At 40.6% G+C, this 23036-nt stretch overlaps 1 protein-coding gene across 1 annotated transcript; it reads left to right on the top strand.

Annotated features, from left to right (window-relative positions):
- The first annotated feature begins 18900 nt into the window (after nucleotides 1-18900).
- On the top strand, nucleotides 18901-21308 carry LOC145445818 (uncharacterized). Its single transcript, XM_080323957.1, has one exon. It carries the CDS (start codon nucleotides 19807-19809, stop codon nucleotides 20923-20925), a length of 1119 nt encoding a protein of 372 aa, XP_080180083.1. The 5' UTR covers nucleotides 18901-19806; the 3' UTR covers nucleotides 20926-21308.
- The last annotated feature ends 1728 nt before the right edge of the window (nucleotides 21309-23036 follow it).

The following is a 23036-nucleotide window of genomic DNA, read 5'->3' as shown; positions in this document are numbered from 1 at the left end:
AAAGAATGTCGAATGAATATAATGACACAGGCGAAAGTGAATGAAGACGAAATCCCATCTTTGAGACCACCAATCGATGTCAGCCTTGAATCATCAGTTTATACGACGAGGTTATTATAGTTGATCGACAGTGTCCGTGCGATAATGCGTGTGTTATGAGCAAGTTTCGAGAAACGCACAGGTCGTTTTTATATATTGAAATGGAACATTTCTCAATAAATCCTCGCATGAAATGATTTGTGCTGATTTAAATGTACCTATTAGCGCTGTTAAATATCTTTCGTTCAGAGAAGGAATAACAGTCTCTCTAAAATTTGACAGCCGCCAACACACGCCAATATAATTAAGTGTAGACGGTCGCAGAATTTTTATTTTATCGCAGGTTGGCCACCCCTGTTTTAGAGCGTCAGGTATCAACTGACTGCCCATCAAGATCAGACTTGAGAAACTAAATAATTCTAGTTGTCTAATTAGACCGATTAGAACGAAACGCCGGTAATCTAATTCTAATCTAATTTGTGAAATGTTTCTGTGCTCTAATTTTGATTCTATTATAATCTTTGATTCCCTGAAAATGCTACAGGAGAACTGTATCGCGCAAAGTGAGCCAAGCTTGGTGTACAGGCATTTGTCACTCTCATGCATATGAGAATGAAATCTGATGTGGTATGAATTGAAGTAGATTTTTGTTGCATTCCTTTCTAATTCGTATTCGAGTTCAATTTTCAAGTAGTCACGTAAGTAGTTTCGAAAGGTAGATTTGGTCGAGGGTTGTCATGCTCACACTCGAACGAAATATCAGGCGATGTCCCGCGTCATGCTTTATCTGTCTTCAATCTTCTGCAATTCTTTCTACCTTTTCTCATATTCATCGATGAACCGATAAGATGAACAAGACGAGACATCGCTATCTGTACGCGCGAGATATATCACTGCGAGTTGTGTTTGCAAAAACAGTTTGGTGAGAACTATATATAGGTTAAAGGTACTGTATATTATTATGTTTGTGGCGCCCAAACACTCGGTGAAGGACGAACGAAAAGAGCAAGGAAACGCGTCTAACAAAGAAAGACACCCGAAAGACTGAAGCCGAACACTTTGACATTGGCCATTAGGCCGAAGTGAGTTTTAGATTGATATACCATATGTGGTCGCTGCGACATCCTCCTATGAGCTCATTACATCGCATTCGCTGTTAGCGCGCACAGAGTGCACACCCGTATTGGGCGTGAATATACCCGTGGTACTCGAAACCGGAATCTACCTCAAACATGCACCACGTATAAATAAAAGACGACATTTTAATGCAAATGATGCTTGCACGTAGAGAAAAAGAGAGAGAGAGCGAGAGAGATAGAGAGAGAGAGAGGGAGGGGGGAGAGGAAGAGATCAGATCTATTTTCACCTGCACCATCGAGATGCTTTGACCATGGAAATGCGATACCACCTTTAAGTAAGGTAAGTCTGCACCACCAATTTTTGTCTTTGCTATCTGTGGATGATGAGCGCCTAGGGGGATAGCTAGTAGCTACATCAGTTTTCGAGTCTTTGGTCTGACTTGGACGGGGATTGAATCCACTACCTACCGTCCACCGATCAAGAAACCGGACGCATCACGGTCTTAGGGGCGTAGAATGATATGCACTGCACGTAGGCACGTAGGATTTGTAACCGCGATATAATTCTGAGTTGAGATACGTATTCGCGTAGGCTACCACCTTTTGGGTGTGAATATACTCTTTTCGCTAAGAGCGCATTGTGATGTCTTGTGTATCGCAATGTGCATCGTATGGGTTCTGCCTTTACTAACCTGCGGATCAATTACGCTAATCCGCAAGCCTACGCGGAACCCCAAATTTTCGCACAGTGATAAAAACAAAAATCGACCACAATTCACATCCAACTACACCAGCGGTTCCCAACCTTTTTGGACATGCGCCATCCTTGAGGATTGTCGAAAATATTGCGCCCCCCTGACCCCCCTACACTTTTCGGCATGTCAAAATAAGAACATCATCTGACACTGAGGTAGGTAACCTTTTTGCTAACCACGGCCCATTTCGATTACTTATGTAACCTGAGGCCGCATTCCAGGGCATAGCCGTAATGAGCTAGCTAACTGGACGCGAAATACCTATGTTAATCTGTCCATATCCATTGCCGGTGAACTACGGAGTACGGATGATTAAACTTTTAACAAAAGCCTTTTTTGTATGTATCGAAATTGCGAGTCGCAATGTTATGAATAGATGCTGGGATTGCATATTGTCGCGCCGAGCGCGAAAATTTTTCAGATTCACGAATGAATTCCGTAATTAATGGTAGCAGTATCACATATTATTATCAAATATTTATCCTCTCTTCGCCCATGTGATCAGATACACCGGTAGGGTTCATTGAGAGAGTGCTTTTGAAAATTTAGGGCAAGTTATGAATGATAATGCATCTTCGGGTGGGCCAAGTGTTATTAGTCACTTGGTTGCATGCTGTTATTTCTTGACCCCCGATCAGGATAGTCGATTGTATCGGTAGTGGAAATATATTAAAATCGCCCAAATGTACCATAAACAAATTTCTTTCGTGCGGAACGCACGATTCCGATTCCGGCTAATAGTGAGAAGGGCGCTACTATATTAAAATCGAAAAATTAGGTTATGTTGAATTGCGCGGAGTGTGAAGAAAATTTCAAGAATAATTAAAATCTCTCAAAAATTTTGGAGTGAAATCGTAATTTCAATTTGCATGTCGACGGAGTCCAACACATACTAATTGAATTAGGTGTCGACGGCCGCACCAATTCCCATCTACAGCAACAGGTTGCCCTTCCCTGATCTAATAGTATACATATGGTATGTCTTACGCCAAGTTTGAATCCGCATTCTAGTTGTTGAGTCTTTAACATTTCTGACAAATTTCCCCAAACTTGTTTGAAAATAGCAAAAAAAAATTGAACAGGATATCAAATCATTTCAAGGTAGGTTGCACTGAGAAATTCTAATGCTGGTAAAGACTACAGAGAGCACGGCATCGTTCTGTACTGACATGCTAAATTCGATCGGTTTTGGAATTCAATAAATTGTGTTTATTTAGGGTAGCTTAATTGAGGGCGAAACCGGGCAACTTATATTGCATCTAAATCTGTCTCAGGCAGTGCAGTTCGCCAATTATTAACAACGGCTACCCAGCGCACCGAACTTTAGGCTACTGCAAAGCTATGAAGTAATGAATGACTTATACACGTGGGAATTGCTCCGAATTTTTAAAGAATATCAAAAATTTGCTCAAATGAAGATGAAATCAGCCTATACTCCGTTCAGCGCGAATGCTGGAGTTAGAATTTGGCGAGATTTCTTGAATACGAAATAAGTTTCATCTTTAACAATCGTCTTCTCAGAATGATTGTGAAGCACATTTTTATTCAGAATTCATACAGACGTGGTTAATTTCTCGCGCCCCCCCTGAGAGCTTCCCGCGCCCCTCAGGTTGAGAACCCCTGAACTACACAATACATTAATGTAGATTACTGGTGCGCAAATGAACTGTGCATCAACAGAGTGTTAAAATAACAAACCGTTAAACTATATAATTTTCACATAAAACCAAAACAATATGGATGTTTATTGCGAATCAGCGTGACTTTTACGGTTCCATTTCAGATAGGATACCAGTTTAGAACTGCGAGGCTTCGCCTTGGAAAGGCTTCACGCCTCTGGACACGACGTGCCACCACCACCATGGCAGTCACAATTCTACTACTGGTCTGGTCTAATCGCCTGCAATCAATGATGGCCAAGACGGGTGCGTCACCGCAAATCATATGTATGAGTTGACTGTGTGTTTTGACCCTGTTCTATAACACACATATGGAATACAAGTTAGGAGTCACTGATTCAAAGTCAGTTTGGCAAGCATAAAAATGATCTCATTTCATAACTTGCATGGTTATTAATATCCCCTCTTATAAATTATTGAACTATCTACACACTTTATCCATTTTAAACGATGGTCCGTTCTACGAAGAGTTGAACTCCTCATCTGGCACCGGTTGTAGCATAGCTGGATGTCAGAAATGTCGTGATTGACTTTTGAAACTGCGCTGCTAAACATAACGCGGTTTGTCATTGTGTCACGCGTCTCGTACTGAAGTGATAGCGGTCGCTTAAGTTCACTAATTGTGTTTTTATATTCGTCTTGTATGGCTTGACCTCCCGTGACACGGGATGTCTTATTATGTCGGGATATCTTCATGTACTTTTGAAACAGGCGTGTTCGCTACAGTCTCCTTCGAGATTCCTATTACGAACATTGTTAGCTAGTTTTACAGTTGACCTCGTCCTAATGAACTGATAATGAAGGGCAGTTCAGCCCTTTTGCTATTCACGGCAGCATTTTGATTGCATGTAGTAGTAATGGACCACCCAAACGCTAAATATCCATGTTAAATTGGCTACGGGGGGATTTAGCACCGGGGACAGCCCTTGTGGTGTTCCGTACCAGCACTGTTTGCTTGCTCATGAAAGTTTCTAATTACAGAAGTAGAACGTCCCCGCAGGATTACTATACGCACCGAAATCACGAGTATTCTTGTTACGAAAAGTTATGGTGATTTGGTAGCTGGTCGCGCGGGGCACTAAAAGCCATTTTATTCTGAAAGCGACCGCAATGAAACTGCAGCTAAACGACAATCCAACTAACTGCGAAATTGCTGGCACGACAACTTCACTTTCACTTGCTCCACCAGGTTTCTCGACGCGAATTCATCATCATCTCTTTAAGTAATACATGGAAACATACGATATGCCACTTACTTTGCTGATGATGCAACATCACGGAGTTTTATTGCAACTTGCAATACATATGTATATAATCATAACCATAACAATTAACCATACTGGTCGAGGCTCCGTTGTACGCTAGAAGTACTCCGGTGTGCGTTCCGATCTGATGAGATCACTCACTCACTCACTCACTCACTCACTCACTCACTCACTCACTCACTCACTCACTCACTCACTCACTCACTCACTCACTCACTCACTCACTCACTCACTCACTCACTCACTCACTCACTCACTCACTCACTCACTCACTCACTCACTCACTCACTCACTCACTCACTCACTCACTCACTCACTCACTCACTCACTCACTCACTCACTCACTCACTCACTCACTCACTCACTCACTCACTCACTCACTCACTCACTCACTCACTCACTCACTCACTCACTCACTCACTCACTCACTCACTCACTCACTCACTCACTCACTCACTCACTCACTCACTCACTCACTCACTCACTCACTCACTCACTCACTCACTCACTCACTCACTCACTCACTCACTCACTCACTCACTCACTCACTCACTCACTCACCTAAACAAACTAAATTTTGACCAAATTTTGACCTAACGTATGCAAAATAAGTGTTTTCACGCATAATGTTAAAATTGTAACACTTATCTTCATTTCTTGTTGTAACTGGCTGTCCTAACGAAGTAGTTTGACCTGCAAAAACGTTTTTGGCTTAGAAAAAGGCAACTTTTTACATGAGAAAAACAATTTTTTAACTAAATTTTGCCCTATGAAGTGGTATAATACGTATTATGGTAGAAAAAAAATTGTAGTACAACGCGAGATACTTTCTTACATTCTTGGGTAGAAAGTGCGTGACCATACTTAGAAGCTTGCCAAGGACGTTAAACAGCAGCAGTTTGTTTGTTTGTTTTGGGGTATTCATGGTGTTTGTCGACTACTATGGTCATTTACACCAGGTCGATATTCTTCTTATTTTCCGTAACTGCCGACTTACAGCACGGCCCACCTCTAGGCTTTTGTAAGACACCGCTGACGCGGATGAGGTGGCGAGGAGGAGCCTAGGTAAACCTCCAACACTTAGGTATCGGAATTCAGAAGTCGACCTCGGTCGGACTCGAACCCGCACCCATCGGTGTAGCAGCCACTGCGCTATCTCGCCAACAGCAGCAGTTGTTGGCTGACAACACTCAAGTTGTGCGTACACTTCTGGTGACAAACCGTGTTGCTTCATTCTGACAATGTTGTCTACATCAGTGGTTCTCAACCACCGGTCCGCCAGGTATATTACAATTTTATACCTTGATTTCAAGATGCAATGTTGAAGGCCACAAGTAGCCTACAGAATAGATAGGCCCATCGAGATGACTCATCGCTAAACAGCGCAGTTTGCACGATCGTTCGTTTTCGATCATTCGTTTTGTGCAAGACCGTGACTGGGACACACCAGACCGCCCAATTGTTGATGGGGCCGAGCTTGAAAAGGGGCGAAAATTATTTTTCAAATGAAAATAATTCATAGAGTATTTTTTTGTAACTTTTTCCAACAATTTTTAATTTCTTTTCGCGCTTTGCACGATTTAGTGTCAATAAATGCCTCGCTTATAGGTGCCCGTTTCCGAGAAATACGCATGATATATAGAAATAGGCATTTGGGCGTCAGCCATTACCGCGCCACGACGTACCAACACATAATGAAGTTTAGGCTAACATGGGATTCCGAAAGTTGTGCAGCGAGAAAACCGATTCAGTCATGAATGATCGAAAATTTGCGCTTTCGGCGCGATTAAGGTACATAAACTCTCTGCTTGCACCAAGTAGAATGAATGTGCTCACAAGTACATGTGAAAACATCCACCCAACTGTAGGGTCTGGAGGCGAAGCTCCTGGAAGTTTGGCTTATCGCCCTGTGGGGGCTCAAAACCAACGTTTTTTTGGGCGGGCTGACGTCCGACCAAGTAATGTTTCGGCCCGGATTTTGGTATGGCCGGTATATTACTGCTGTACAGTGTTTTCTTGTGGCACGCTTTGTATTCGTAGTTGCCAGAGTAGCCTGTGTCTGGTGGCAGTGGGCAATGAGCAAGGTAGCACGACAAGGTGCTTGGTTCTACTCAGAAACGCTTCTTCCCTCGACATTATCAAAGGCAAGAATATTATTCGTGTTGGTGTGATCGGTTAAACCCACGGCCTTCGGCTTGAAAGACCGAAATGACTTTCGGCTGTAGCACGTTTGTCTGGACAAGGCAATTTCACCCCGACTTAGCAGACTCACTACCTTAAAATCACATTGATGCCACCATGAAGATACTTAATTACGATCAAAACGCTCTAAATGTCACTCTCTATCATCATATAGTTGCAAAAAACGGTTGCATACTTTACATTTTGGCCTCATTTCAAAAAAGTTCACCGGTCCGCCAGACATTTTTTGAAATTTTACCGGTCTGCGAGATGAAAAAGGTTGAGAACCACTGGTCTACATCACAATTTTTCATCATGCGCTTCTTAATACAAGAATGATGCAATGCCCAAGAAGTCGTTCTTCAGTTAGGATATTGCGGTATACGTTGACCATAACATCATGTCTACTTATTTGTTTTATTTGACCGTTTATGATTCACAATGAGCAGACAATTAGCCGTTTACAACGGTGGGCCTATAAGTAGGCTACAAGCTGTAAAATATCAAATGATAAGTTCACCTACAGTGCAAAATCTACGATACAAACGAAATGCAGACATCAAAAAAATTTTGACTTTATGAATAATTTTGACAAATTTTGACCTGACGCTACAATTTTGACAAAATTTTGACAAATTTTGACATGTAAAAAAAAAGCGCCCTAATAATCAGTAATCACCATAATCTCGTGGAGTCGAGGTTCAAATGTACGCTACCAGCACTGTGTGCTGTGCCTTCTGATCCGATGGGAAATTAATGTAGTAGGCTACATGCACGCATCATATATTTTTCCACGTTAAGAAATGATGCAACTAGAAAATGGAGGTCGCGCCGAGCAAGTGCAAGTAAAGATATCGTACCAGAAAAAGTTGAAGCATACTTCGTTACTGGTCACCTCTGGGCATCTCACGAAATACGTAGAGACACAACCTCCGACACGGTTGTAATATTGTTAAGAGATTATCAGGGTGGATTGCACAGATGCCCATTGAAAAGTAATCGCCAATCGCCCTTATCGGCGATAATTTAATCAGCGAGTAAGGTCTCCTGGTGGCTGCGTCGCACAGATGCAATTCCTCTGCGACTTATCTTACCGCGAATCACTGACGAAAATGACGTACGTTGGTGGTCCACTGCTGTCGGTCGTTGTAATCAGCGATCACGGATTGATCGGTCTCAATATGCAATCAACCTTTATCAGCTGAATACGACCACCTCACAATAATTTATTGGGTATTCAGTGCATGCTTGTGTCGAAATATAAATACTTCATCACGGATTTACTTCCTAGCATTCTCTCGATAATTTCAGTGGAGCAAACTTCATACCACATTGGTAAGACAGGATAAAAACAGCTGCAGTGACATCGATTGGAAATTCTGGGACCTATGGATGCACCATGGAAAGCCCTGAAATGACCAGTAACATCGCCGTGTCTGCGTGTTCCCACTGGTTTCGATACTGATGATGCTGTTTGGTATACACGGTGTTTCGGCATCTACACTTTTAGCGAAAAAATTGTCTATTCACACCCGCAATGTACGGGTGTGGATATACACCCGTGGTTCACGAAACCACAACATATTTTGGACTTACACTACGGTATAAATCAAACGCGACATTTTAATCCAAATGACGCTTCCAAGTAGAGACATAAGAAAGTATGCACCACGTAGGCACGTAGGATTTATAACAACGATAAAAAAATCTGATTTAGTTCTGATGTCGTCACCTTCCGGGTGCGAAGACTCACTCTTTTCGCCTATAGTATGCATGAACGCTCGCTACCAAGGTTTTTGAAATGACGGAACGATAAATTGGTGGGGAACCAATGCTATACATGTTACATATTGATGAGCCAAGTCTCGTGAACGAAATAATAGCCTTGGGTATTGTATTTTTTGTATCTTTTAGATAAATGTGATTTTACCGGTTAAAGCTGGAGGCAGAGTCAGAATCGACCAGTAAAACACGGATAAAAGAATATAATCACATCATCACATTCTCGTTTAAAATATAAAGTGATATTCCATATGCCAGTGCAATGTTAGCCTAATATATACACTATACAGTCAATCAAATTTATATAAATAGCGCATAAATACACCCTAGGATGAAAGGATGAAAATGTCATCAAAATCATAGATATAGGGTCGATCAAGATATTACATAAATTTAATGTATAGGAGTATGTGTATATACAATCGATCTTGAATCGTGGTACGTATGAACCACGTATTAGGAACTGATCTTTTTTAAACATTAGCTCATAAACACTCTACTTTCGAGAAGACGCGCGTATTTATAGCCAGTATTTAGACATGAAGTTGGATTGGAATAATTGGTCGAACACGCAATTAACTTGTAGGATCCAAGACCGAAATGTATACGGATTCCAAGAAACGATGATTAAAGAATCCACAAAAAGCATACATTTGACCTTTGATGTCCTTCATTTGGGCGACCGTGAAAGATGATGGTGCACATTATTTCATCCTTATTTCGCGAGAACATGCAAGGGTCCACTAATCTTGAATTTAGTCTTTAAACTTTTATCAGTAACTCGAAGATGAATGGGAAAAGTCAGGATATCACATGGAGTAGAATGGAAATGCTTGAAATGCTTGTAACAACTACCACTGTCAAGTGCTTTTGACGAAATTCTGAATGGATTATTGCATGGCTGCGCTCAAACATCCACTCTGATAAACATGCGACTTGCAACACGCAACTTTTGGTGTATAGTCTCTCTACTCTATCACATGTCCCAAAGTGTGAAAAATATGGGAATATAGATTACTATTATTGAGATGTGTCGAACCACATTGCAAGTTTTAAACACTGCGTAAATATATACAATATTCCTGAGGGACTGATGAAGCCAGTGATGTGCGGTCAGGGGAGGCAAGTTAGGCAGTGCCTCACCTGTCAGGATAAGTAAAGAAAATTTGTGGCAGGTGCATGAATACAATGGCCAACAAAATGAAGAATTTTTTTAGCAGAACATCTATGTGTCTTTTTGGAGGTTTTCAAGGTTGCTGATTACAAATATCAGATTCGTTTTGCCAGATTGACTTTATACTTTATGAGATGCGTATACCATTAAAATGCCCAAATTACTGTATTTACCCCCTAAATATTTCACTTGGTAGGAAGCAAATAGTTGCTTTATTACCTTTATACTCCCCATAAATGGATAATAATTGACTATATAAATAGCCTAACCATCATGTCGTCCTCCGTTATTCAATCAATAGGAATGTGACCTGATTCGAGATCTTTGTTTGCCAAGAATGCAGTTTGTCAAGCCTAAAAATTGCACTTTTACGCAACGGAAATGTATTTTTCCTGTACCAGTTGTTCATTCTACGAAAATGAAAGAGAAGTATAACGCTATCAACTTTGTCCTTGAAGAGCTTAACTACAATACTCATATGCGTGCCATCTGTTTGACTTGTAAATCGACAAATTCCCGCTGAGTCAACAAAGTGGCCATACCTAGTATCCCTATCTAACGGAAATTGTTAATCTGGTATTTTTTAAGGACCTCAGATATTCGAATACGAATGAGAGATTCTAATTTCATACTTAGAAAAGAACTTGCTGCGTCGAATTCCATCAAGGGTGTAGGAAAAAACGTCGTGAAAGATCACAAAGCACCTAACTACAAAGAGTCGGTCTGAAAATTGGTATCTGCATATATGGAAAACTTTGAGCAAACATGAGCATTGAAGTTCACCTCCTGTTTAGTCATCTTGATATATCTCCTGATCATCTGGCAGTGTTGGGATCAAGTCACTACCTTCGAGTCACGAGTCATTTCGAGTCATTGCACATTTTGACTCGAGTCAAGTCAAGTCAATCGATTTTCGAAGGTGACTCGAGTCAAGTCAAGTCAGTCGATTTTTGGAGGTGAATCGAGTCAAGTCAAGTCACGAGTCAAGTCACAATTCAAGTCAAATGGCCATTTTGAGGTATGAGGAGTGATTACGTCATTGTATTTTGCTAGCTGTCTGGAATACGGAGTGAGTGGTCATTGATTTTGAACCGATGAACGAATATAGAGTTAAATATACACGCAAGTAAGGCGCTGTATCGCTCACATATAAGTAGAACTAATAAACTACGTGGTAAGTAATTGCACAGCCTCGGTTTATAGTTCCCAGTAAAAATAGAGATAAGATGCGATACATTACCCGTTTGCAAATTGATATGATACAATTCGAGCCTGCGTCAATGGTTGAGGAGTGTACAAACTATTTTCGAATTCAATTTCAATAAAACAAGAGGTTTGGTTAAGTTAAAAACACAAAACATAAATAGACATTTTGCTATTAGATTACTTTACTATACTACAATTTACGACAACGTAGGCTGCAAGCTTCGATCACTTCGTTTGCGATCAATATATTTGTGAGAGAACAATGGAGGCTCAGTAAAACGCACGATCATTGAATGATTGGACGCTCTCACTGGTTACACCGGCCTTGCGCGAACAATCCGAACATATGCAAGATACAGTGATTTTTATCGACACCGATTACTTGATGACTTGAAATTGACTCGTGAATTTTGCTCCGAGTCACGAGTCAAACCACATTTCTGATACGCCGAGTCAAGTCAAGTCAAGTCATTTTAGCAAAGTGACTCGAGTCAAGTCAAGTCATACGAAAAAATGACTCGAGTCTGACTCGAGTCAAGTCATGACTTGAGTCATCCCAACACTGTCATCTGGATGATTATAGTGAACAGTTAGGGGAAAGATTCCATCAAAACATCAAAATAGCAAAACAAAGATAACAGAGAATATGAGATGAACTTATCATGGCAGACTATAACTTGGAATATTTCGAAAGACTACACTAAATTGCTTATGAGCGAAAATCACACAATAAACAATTTCATTTTAAGATAAGTTATTATTATATTGCAACAGATTATTTTGAATTTACAATAGGTGGTTGATATGAAACTGATGAAATGAATGCAATTTTAATTGATTACTTAGGTGGATACGTACATATATAATTTGAGTTTATTTATGTACATGATAACCAGACATGGGGTGATTACTTCATGAATGTAATCGATTGCGATTATAATTCTTGTGAATCCCGCGATTACGATTACGATTACGATTACAGCAAAATCAGGAAGTAGTCGATTACGATTACGATTACATTTCAAAAGTAATCACGATTACTCCCGATTACATTTGTTTTGCTTCTTGGAACTAATTTCAGAAGAGATATTGGAAGACGATATAGGATTGCGATGAAAAGGTCTGATGAAATAACAACTTTCTTTATAAATCATACGTCATTTGCTTCTTACGCCATAATGCACCCATTGCCCAACTCTATAGGGGACTATTCGTCGCACCCAACGATTTTCATTCTTGCCAGGTCCGTAACTGCCGCACCCCAAACTCCCCAATAGGACCGGGAGTGAGCTCTAAGGGGACTCAAAAGTATTTCGTAAATCAACATAAATGATATAAAGTATTTTCAAGAGAGTTTGTTGGTTGGTTGAATAAGAGAAAATTGGTGCACCGACTACGAAGTCATTTCGCACCGTGACTCAAGGGCCCAAAACAAAGCCCAGATTGTCAAGCAATCAGATGGCTCGCCCGGTGGCTTTTATAAATTCCACTACTTTTAGAAACATTCTGGGGTCGGATAATAAATTGTCCAGTACAAAACAGATGCCTAATTGGTCGGCGGCTCCTTTTAGCGAAGTTCGATGATCGTCATATCTGCTGCACTGGAGAGTTAATTAACTTGAAAATTTTCTTCTTCGCTTCTTTAAATAGCTTGATTTTGAAATTCATACCTCTCCCCCTCAAGAAGAAAAAGCATGCATAATTTATAGGAGTAGGCATTTCGGTGGCGGTCATTACCCCACCACGACACACCGAAAGACATATGCAATTTCGGCCAACATGCAACTCCGCAAAGTGTGCTACCAAAGAATGATCTTGGCCGAAACTTCAAGGATGTGTCCATTGTCAATAGCTCCATAATGCAAATGCCACCCGGGGCACCCACAGAGGAATGAAGACATGAAAATTTGTGTGTGCGTCTCACGAAAGTTTTTCTTTTAGTCTGCTACGTTTGGGCGACTGCAGTATCTTTTGATTATATACAATACGGAGGTCACGAATTAGCAACATACATTTTTGGTGAGTTTGACTCGAGTGATTGTTTCAAATGCGCAAATTGACTCGACTCGAGTGATTTTTTGTATTGAGTCGACTTATACTCGAGTCATTGTACATGACTCGAACCAAGTCATATGACTCGAGACTAGGACGGTCAAGAAAGACATTCCATGTAACTTCGAAGAATAGGAAAGTTACACACATTATTTGTATTTCGTCTATCAGTCGAGGGCCGTAAACTGTGAAAACTGATGAAAATTACTATATTATGAATACGAGCCATTTTATATCACTCGAGCAGAGTTGAAAAAAGTGGGCTGAACCTGATTGAATTGAAACCTAAACAGTGAACTTGGACTCGGACTCGAGTGAAACACTATGACTCGGATTCGACCCTATACTCAGCTGACTTGGACTCGGCCTTGACTATGGGGGTGAATTGAAAATGACTCGACTTGACCCGAGTCAAAACTATAAAAGTGAGATTGAATTGTGAATCGGAACATTGAGACTGGGTTACAACCCTACGACTACCAACGTTTGGAGTGGGGGCATGAATTGCCGTTCTGGTCCTGATTGTACCTACAACCCACGCTAACATGGTGCATAAGCGGATGGCTATGGCGACAGGTCCAAATGTCGAGAAAAGAATGGTGAAATAACGATTGGCGTCCGTTTCAAGTAGAGTCCTATGAGAATACGATAAATTGAACATAAAATTATACCTTCCACTTAATACAGATACTGCAAGCTGCCGTTACGAGAAACGGTAAAGAACGGCTCGGGTATGATATATATCAGCAGCTGTTGATTTTAACCATCGTAATGTTTTATTTGACGAGTACAAAATTTTAAATCTTTGTCCGGTGTACGTACAATACGAATACGTACGTACTACATAGGCCTACTGCTCGCCAAGCAGCAACGGTCAAACTGCGTTTAACTAAGCATAACCAAACATCAATACATAAGTTACCATTTGAAACTAGGCAGAGTGGTGATCATTATCTTGCTGCGAGATAGTGGCGTTTGGAGTGTATTGATTACCGGATAAACAGCATGATGGCTTACACTGTTCTTACAATCACACAACAATGTGCATCAAATATATATTTAGTACGTGTGGACTGTGGATACTTCTTACGCAATGAAGAGCAAAGCTAATACTTCTGACGTAATAATGGGCAGTGGCGTTTGAAAATCAGACGTTTGCGCTATCAATAGCCTGGTATAATATCTCTTCCTTGTTCACGAATGTTCGGTTATGTCAGGGCTGGCCAACCTTTTCAGCCAAAGGGCCACATTTGATTGACGAAATATTGCACGGGCCACTTACCGCGCGAAGCTCGAAAATTTTTTGAAGTTCTTAGGTCAATAATATTGTCACTTGACTATATTGCGGACCTGCCGTATATCGCTGGGCTAAGTTTGCGAGGACTGGGCAATTTGGTGCATGGACATTGGACATATCGATATCGAAAGCTGCGACTAACATGCGTCAATCATTTCGTGCCTAGGTTTCATAGTCAACGGTCTTACTGCGAGCGCAATCGCAAGGTCGCATATGTTGAACGACACTTTGTCTCGTAATCGCGAATATAGCTAGGCTCAATCTGATACATTAGGCGTTCTTCCATTTTCACAAAAAGAGCAACAATATTAAAAACAATCGAGTGACAACATGTTGCGCTAAGCTTGTAGAAAATTTTTACTTTTGATAAATCTATCGCAAAGTATTCAGCTTTATTGTAGTGTACGAAGATATACCAATATGTGACTGGCTGATGGATCTGTCAATGCGTCGGAACTGATATTTTAGTCATCACATCTCAAGTGTTGCAGCCAAACTAATCAATTTTTGGTTGGCCTTGCTAGTTCACAATTTGTGCAATCCATTTTTGATATTAGCAATTTCGGAAATTACCTCGCGGGCCACTCAAAACCTTCTCGCGGGCCACGGGTTGGCCGGCCCTGGGTTATGTCATAGTCCTTGTACAAATAAAAAGTAATCGTTCTTTCACGAAGAAATCGATTAGATATGTGAAGTAGTCGATTACGATTACGATTACTTTGGATTTTTTTCGAATGCAATCGATTGCGATTACGATTACTTGAAAATGCTCTAATCGTCGTAACCGATTACGATTACTAATCGCGACTACCCCATGTCTGATGATAACCGTGCATGTCTTCAACGTGGGATAAATGTAATACCCCTAACTATAATGACATTGTTGCATTTTGTTTCAAAACAGTCGTCAGTGTATAAAAATAATAAATAGATTGAAGTTCGTAACTTTATAATACGATTGAGTTCTTTTTTCATCAGCCTATATAACAAAAATATGAGATTTTAGTCAAAATCAGCCCAATGGGTTATCTCCAAAACAAGTGCCAATTTCAAAAAACTAAGGTCATGTTCGGAATCAGTGCCCTTCAGAACACGCAAAACCACTTTTACTTTGTCTGCCTAAAAATATGTGTTGACCAGGGTTATAAAACTGGGTTATAAAAATTTATATCTGTATTTTCTATCAATGTTCACGACTGACTAATTTTGAAACATTTTAATGTACAAAATGACAGAATTTGTATATTTTTGCCCCACTTATCAGAATTAGCAAAAATACGGATTGAATGGGTTGGAGTTTGGGTTGGAGTTTGGGTTGGACAGAAGTTGCTTTGGAATGTGCCTTTGCTTTTCTGTTATCCTGATATCATCGAATTAGTATAGTCATAGTCATTAATAAGTACTCGCTTTTTTCGCAATTTTGGCCGCTGGCCGCTGTTTTTCATTTTCGGCCGGACCGGATTGGAGCCGGATCAGTACTTTTCCTGATACGGCCGGAGCCGGATTGGTGCCGGACCAGAGAATTGAACAATCGGATCGGAGCCGGACCAGAGAATTTGTCGATCCGCTCCGCACTACTGTACAGAGTATTCATGACATAGTTGCTATCTATTTTGGTGCGTGGTAATGTAGGTGCTATTCTTACCGTTACCTAGTCCGGTTCGCACCTATCGGACGACTAAAAAAGGACATCGACATTCAAGTGACCCGCGCAATGGTTCCTAAATCTCATGTGGCCCTTTGGCCGAAAAGGTTGGCCACCCCTGCTATACGATGTTCTTTTGAATTCTTTACTAGTTGCTGACGATTACCCCTGACGAGTGTCAGCCGAAAATATTCGGGTTCATTTCAGTATGAATATACTATTTAAAAACGTCTACATATGGTAGAACATATAATCCTAAACTCACGTTCTTATCATGGTTCGCATACCAAGCATGTATACGTCAACAGAACGTTCGCACTATCACATAATTTACTCTATTGCTACTTCGACTGATTTCGCGTCAACATTTATTTTAAGATTGTCGTATGACTCTTCATTTCACCTCGATTTTGCTCTTAATTCGAAACATCAAACAGATTACAACAGAACACGGTCGCTATACAAAACGATAAAGAGCTGCTACTCGAATTTCGCCGAAGGATATGTAGACTGAACAATTATGTGGCGTTGAAGTTCACGGACTTTTATTACTCTTTGGGTTTTGTAATCAGCGGGCTTCCTTGATTAATTTATACAGTTTATTGTACTGTAATATCTAGACGCGGAGCAATCATTTCGTGCGGCGCTTGCACGCGATTCGTACCACTTTGATAGCTCATTGTACAACAGCACAGTCGCAGTAGCGACAAGAGAATCAGCAGATCAAAATACATCAGAGAGCTGAAGTGTGTCGAGAACTAATGACTAGCTTGAGATCAATCTCCTGCGATCTCTTCGTGTCATATTTACGGCTGGACAAAAAACTGAGTACCTGAGTGATTCGATTCTGAATCGAGTATTAGGCTTCAAGTCCAGTCGAGTATATCGCTCGTTATGATGTTACAGCAGCAGTATGAATGATGTGTAGACCTATCTTATATGTGACCTATGCCAGTTCTACATCACATTGATGATTATTTGGTATTTTTTCGTCCGTGCCTATTTCATTACACTTTGTTACAATTAATGCATTGGGTTGATCACGACTACATAGCAGAGGTGGTCAAAGTAGTCAAGAAAGCTACTCAAGTAGAAGTAGAAGTAGCCCGAAAAAAATCTACTGAAGTACGAGTAGAAGTACTTTTTCCATAAGTAACCTAAAACTACTTGAAGTAGAAGTAGAATAGACTGACTTTAAATCTACTCAAGTAAGTAAGTAGTTGTGAAAACGATCGTAATTCGTTCGCATGGATTGTCAAAAGCTGCAAATTGAGCTATGCGAAAGGTGCAGAGCTTGATTCATATTGATGCATACCACGAGGGATCCAATTTTCGACAGCATAAGCATTCGTTCGCATCATGGAATGAAAATGATAGTATTGACGTGGAAATGCGACACTAATCCTCTTTTTACTCGAACAGCACGCTTTAGAATATATCATGGTATGGCGCCCTCCCCCATATTATAAGGCCCGTAGTTCAGTCGAAGAGCAATAGGGAGAAGTTGTATAGGATACGGTGTAAACACTTTGCGCGATTAGTAAACGTTAATAAAAAATATGGCGGATCGTAAAAATGTCATATTCTGTAGCTTTATTTCCGGAAATTAAAGGCATTACTACACTTGCTTTTATACTTCAATATGTACGTTATCCAGACAAAAGAACTTATACTAATTAGAACTCAAAGTATGATACTGGGAATTGAAATTGAAATATAACTACTACTTTTAAAAGCGGAAAATGTATTTCATGTCTTTAGTCCATAAAGTTTCCAAGGTGGTATGCTAAAACAGGGTTGCCCGACATATGAGCATGCGACACAATGGAAAACGACAGTTCAGCATGGAACACATCAGCATGCGTCCCTTCAGCATGTGATTGTATAACCCAAAAACTTACCCTAACCCTAAACATAGCCTAACCTAACCTAACCTAACCTAGCCTAACCTAACCTAAACCCTAACCCTAACCCAACCATAAATCCAACCCTAACCTACCCCTAACCCGTAATTTAACCCACATGCTCATGTGTCGCATGCCAAATTGTCGCATGCCGAAGTCTCGCATGCTGTAATGTCGCATGCTCATATGTCCACGGACCCTAAAACAGGTCTAAAACTAAAAAAAAGTCAGAGTCCACTTTTCCAGATTAGGACACGCCATGGACTGCTTGATTACGATATTATAAGTAAATGATAGATTCGAAACATCAGTTTCAAACGATATGATGAGCTATGTATACTGTGATGAAATATTTCATATGGGCGACAATGCGGTTTGAACGGAACCACGCAACCCGCTACCTAAATTATATTCACTGATACTTTCGTGAAATCACACATGTTACTCCATAACTACTGTGCGCGAAGCGATAGGAAAATTCGGGGCTTCACTCAACTTTTATGAAAATTAAATGTTGATACTTCGTGAAAACTGCCCCGAATTTTCTCAGGCTATCTTCCTGATTGGAGGATTAAACTACTTCTACTTGACAAACTGAAAATAGCGAAAAGTAAGTGAGTAGATCACAAAATATTACGAAGTAGAAGTAGAGAAAATCAGATCTACTTGACTAAGTACTAGAAGTAGAGGAAAAGTACTTGAGTGCTTCTAAAAAATAGAAGTACTTCGTTACTGACCACCTCTGGCAGCAGTTCACCTCGAAGTTATTCCAGAATAGCTATTATGTATATCACAGGAGAAAATGGATTCCGTGGCGAGGTTTCAATCACTTAGGCAATTGCTAGATTGCGAAACGGTAGTTTCAAGCGTTATGGTGGGCCATATTTACTGTGATGAAATACTTGAAATGGGCGACAATGCGGTGTGAGTGGAACCACGCAATCCGGTGCCTAAATTATATTCACCGATACTTTCGTGAAAACATATATTTGACACTCCAAAACTACTGTGCACGAAGCGCAACAAAAGTTTTGGACTTGACTTGACTTTTATGAAAGTTAAATGTTGGTACTCCATGAAAACAACCCCGAAATTTGTTAGGCTATCATTCTCATTGGAGGATTAAACTACTTCTACTTGACAAACTGAAAATAGCGAAAAGTAAGTAAGTAGATCACAAGATATTACGAAGTAGAAGTAGCGAAAATCAGATCTACTTGAGGAAGTACTAGAAGTAGAGGAAAACTACTTGAGTACTTTGAAAAATTAGAAGTACTTCGTTACTGACCACCTCTGCTACACAGGTACGTCATTTCCACTGACTTGTGTAGCTTTGTTACTACATGTTTCGCATGCTGCGATACCACCAATGGAGGTTTACAGTCTTCCACAGTGAACCACACAGTGTTGAAACCAAATTCTCGTTGATAAATAAACTCCTAGTGACAACGAGCGTAAAACTTCGGTATTCGAAAATATCATGACTCTTTACTAAACTAACATGATTAGATTCGAGTACTAATCATTGCGCCCGCAGCCTTAGTTATATTCTTGCAACGTGAAATCAAAAATGCTACACAATTTTATCGGGATAGACCTGGATATCTTTAATTCGTTATTGTGTCATGAGCTTTTATTTATAAATAGGTACCGTTGTCTTTATTCTAATGGTGAAGATACCGTCATAGTGACGATATAGTCCGACTGTCAAGCAGGTTGCTCTGAGTGGGAAACGACAAATCAAACAAATGACTACAATAGGCTTCGAATCTGGCAATTCCACGAAGTTGATGGCCACGGCTTCGACACAGGACCGAGCTAGTCATCTCGCTCAACAGCAAACCGCGTTGGTTGTGTTTGAAGTTATAAACATTGTCCTTTTCGTTTTGTTGTTATGGCTTCTCTTATGTCTCGTGGTGTACGGCGCCAAAACAGGACGGTTCACAAAATCAGCGCAGTCCTCAAGCCTCAGCGACGGGATGATATACCGGGTTTGCGTGGTTGCAGTTCTGAGTTTGCTACCCCGACTGATTACAGCTGAGATCACGTACATTGTCCAACGACGAGAAGACAGCTCTTGTTACACGCTGGGAAACGCGTCGGTGTTCTTATACGGCATGAGCTTATACGGGATATATTTATTTCTCTGGTGTCGACAAAGACTGATCTACGTACATCCGTTCGTGCAGGCCAAAGTCGGAAGAATGATGTCTTGGCTCAGCCGCGGATATATCGTGTATTTAACGGCAGTGACTATGACCATAATAGCAGTATTTTTTACGACAGAAGTATATTATAAAAGAGACTATATCTGTTATGAAGAGAGGCCTGATACAAGCAACTATCTCCTCCTTGGGTCATTTTTGCTCACCCAAACGTTCATGTTATGTCTATCTATCTATCCAGCTTTGCGAGTGAACATACAAATACCTCAAGAAAACGGAGTGCCGGCACCGAATCCAGATTGCCAGCGACATTGTAACGAGGGAGGCAAAAGTCAGCAGAATAACTCGAAGAGCTCTTTCAGAAGGTTTTGTACATTTCTTTCCGGCGTTGTGGTAACCAGCCCGGTAGAAAGAGCCATAAAACGAACTATTGTCAGCAGTATCTTGATAGTCACTGCCGATATTGCAGCAGTCACCATCGAGGCTATTGCCCTTCCGAAAGAGACTCCCGCTGTCATACGCCATACTATTGAAGACATAAGCTGCTGCATAGATATCTTTTGCATTGTGGGAACTTTTGGATTTGCGTTTGAAGTACTGACAGTACTCTGTCCGTCGTGCAGAAAAGAGAAATGTAAAACGGTGCGGAATAGGCCTGCACCGACAATATACCCCGGTGATAGCCTGGAGCAAGGTCGCTGATCACTGATTCTTAACCCGGGTTCACTGAGTTAGTCTCAGGTGTACCATGTGGGCCAAGACATACACTCGACTCATACACGTGATCTGTGACGACATGCCCGTCATGGTCAGCATTGATTGCAGGCAATTAGTAGATCAGTAGTCGAATTGTGACTGTTGTTCAAAATCGAAACCCCGTGATTCTGAAATGCCGATTCCATCTGCAGATTTTTCTAAATCATTTGCAATGAAGCATTTGGTATCATGCTGTTGCGTTTCGACCGATCAATCCAATGGCACTTTTCAAGGCGAAGCCTCGTATTTCTGAACTGGTCTCTTAAAGAGAACAGCACAAGTCACACTCATTTGCAATAAACTTTCATGACAATGTTTACGTTTTGTGTGAAAATCAGGTTCAATGGTTTTGCTCTTTGTCCTTTTTAACACGTCGTTTATGCACAGTTCATTTTCTACACCAGTAATCTATAGTAACATATTAGATGTCTACTGCGGTAGCATTAAGTTTTTGTGGTTCCCAGAAGTCTTGCAGATTAGCGTGAGGATTCCCCAGGTCACTGATATAGCTTATTAGCTCGCTCGTAATCTGAAAAATGGCCTACTTACAACGGATGAAATTCTGACGAGGCATCATTCCGTTGTCATCATTCGACGTGATTTGTTCTATGTCGATATCGACTCGAGGGCTTGAAATAGTTTATTTTTCTTGTTACCTGAGTTAGCGAATGAGGAAATAGTTATTGGGATAGAAAGGCTAAGAAACACAGATATAGGCTACGCATTACGCACCTCCCCGCTAACGGCTAACTGCTGTGATTTACACAGAAATGCACTTAATATAATTTGTACTGCAGATTCAATCTCACAGACATCTACACTGGAATAACGGAAACTAGTCATATCATTTCTCATTAAGCTATACGTTCCCCGCTCGTGAAGTGAGCCCGCATGACATGCACATGCACATATGATTCGCGTCCCAGATACTCCAGTAGGACATACTAAGCGATCTCATCGACAGCGCAATATGTCTACGCTGATCTTGTATAAGTTGACGCCGACAGGCTTGTGAGCTGTGTCCACGAGTCATATGTAAGTGAAGAATTTGCAGTTACAAGCTTGTGTAAATATAGTAGCAGACAGCTACCTGCTATCGGGCTACATCATCACATAACAGAATAAGAAAAAGTCAGTATGAACTTGCTAGGTAGCGTTACATACTTGCCGGCAGCCGATTTGGATTGCATCCCGCAGTGCAATTGATCATCAGAAATATAGGCCTATACTAATTAATAGAACCCTTTTCATTTAATGAGTAAGATTTCTGTACATATATTCACATGTACTGGCCAGGCATGGTATGGTATGGAACGGGAAATCACCATATTCCATACCCAAGTCCGACAATGTCTTTTGTAGCCTACCTTCTGAAATTCTCCTAAATCTTAGATTATGCGGTGCACCCGACATTGGTTCGAGCAGCCTAGTTGTGGGCGGAAGATGAGGGTTCAAACCAGAGGCTCTTGTTGTTCAGAGCATCCTGTATGTCAGTGGTGCGTCAACAATAGGGATCTTCAGATTTGGTTCAATTCCAACCAGTTGCCGCATTGCTAGAAGAGAAGAAAGTTTTTTTATTTATTATATAGAATTACATGAACAAAATTCAAAATTTTTTGTTCACCCCAGGAAATTGTTAGGATGTCTATAGAAACGATGCTCACCCAATTTGTCTCAATTTAAACCAGTGGAAAGACGAGTTATTTCAGTCGATAAATTTAGATTTGAGTAAAATAGTATTTACGGTGGTCAGGTTATTGTTTTATTCATTTCCAAATTTTTCGACTGCAATAACTCCGCTTCAAAATTTTTTGTTCACCCCAGGAAATTGTTAGGATGTCTATAGAAACGATGCTCACCCAATTTGTCTCAATTTAAACCAGTGGAAAGACGAGTTATTTCAGTCGATAAATTTAGATTTGAGTAAAATAGTATTTACGGTGGTCAGGTTATTGTTTTATTCATTTCCAAATTTTTCGACTGCAATAACTCCGCTTCAAAATTTTTTGTTCACCCCAGGAAATTGTTAGGATGTCTATAGAAACGATGCTCACCCA

This window comes from Botryllus schlosseri, chromosome 9 (genome assembly GCF_051294905.1).
Source record: "Botryllus schlosseri isolate E-star chromosome 9, Bs_hap1, whole genome shotgun sequence".
Taxonomy (NCBI): domain Eukaryota; kingdom Metazoa; phylum Chordata; class Ascidiacea; order Stolidobranchia; family Styelidae; genus Botryllus; species Botryllus schlosseri.
The sequence above is the reverse complement of the archived record's forward strand: the minus strand, read 5'-3'. Positions and strand labels throughout refer to the sequence as shown.

Coding starts and splice junctions, on each gene's coding strand:
- LOC145445818 (XM_080323957.1), top strand. CDS start 19,807: ATGACTACAATAGGCTTCGAATCTGGCAATTCCACGAAGTTGATGGCC.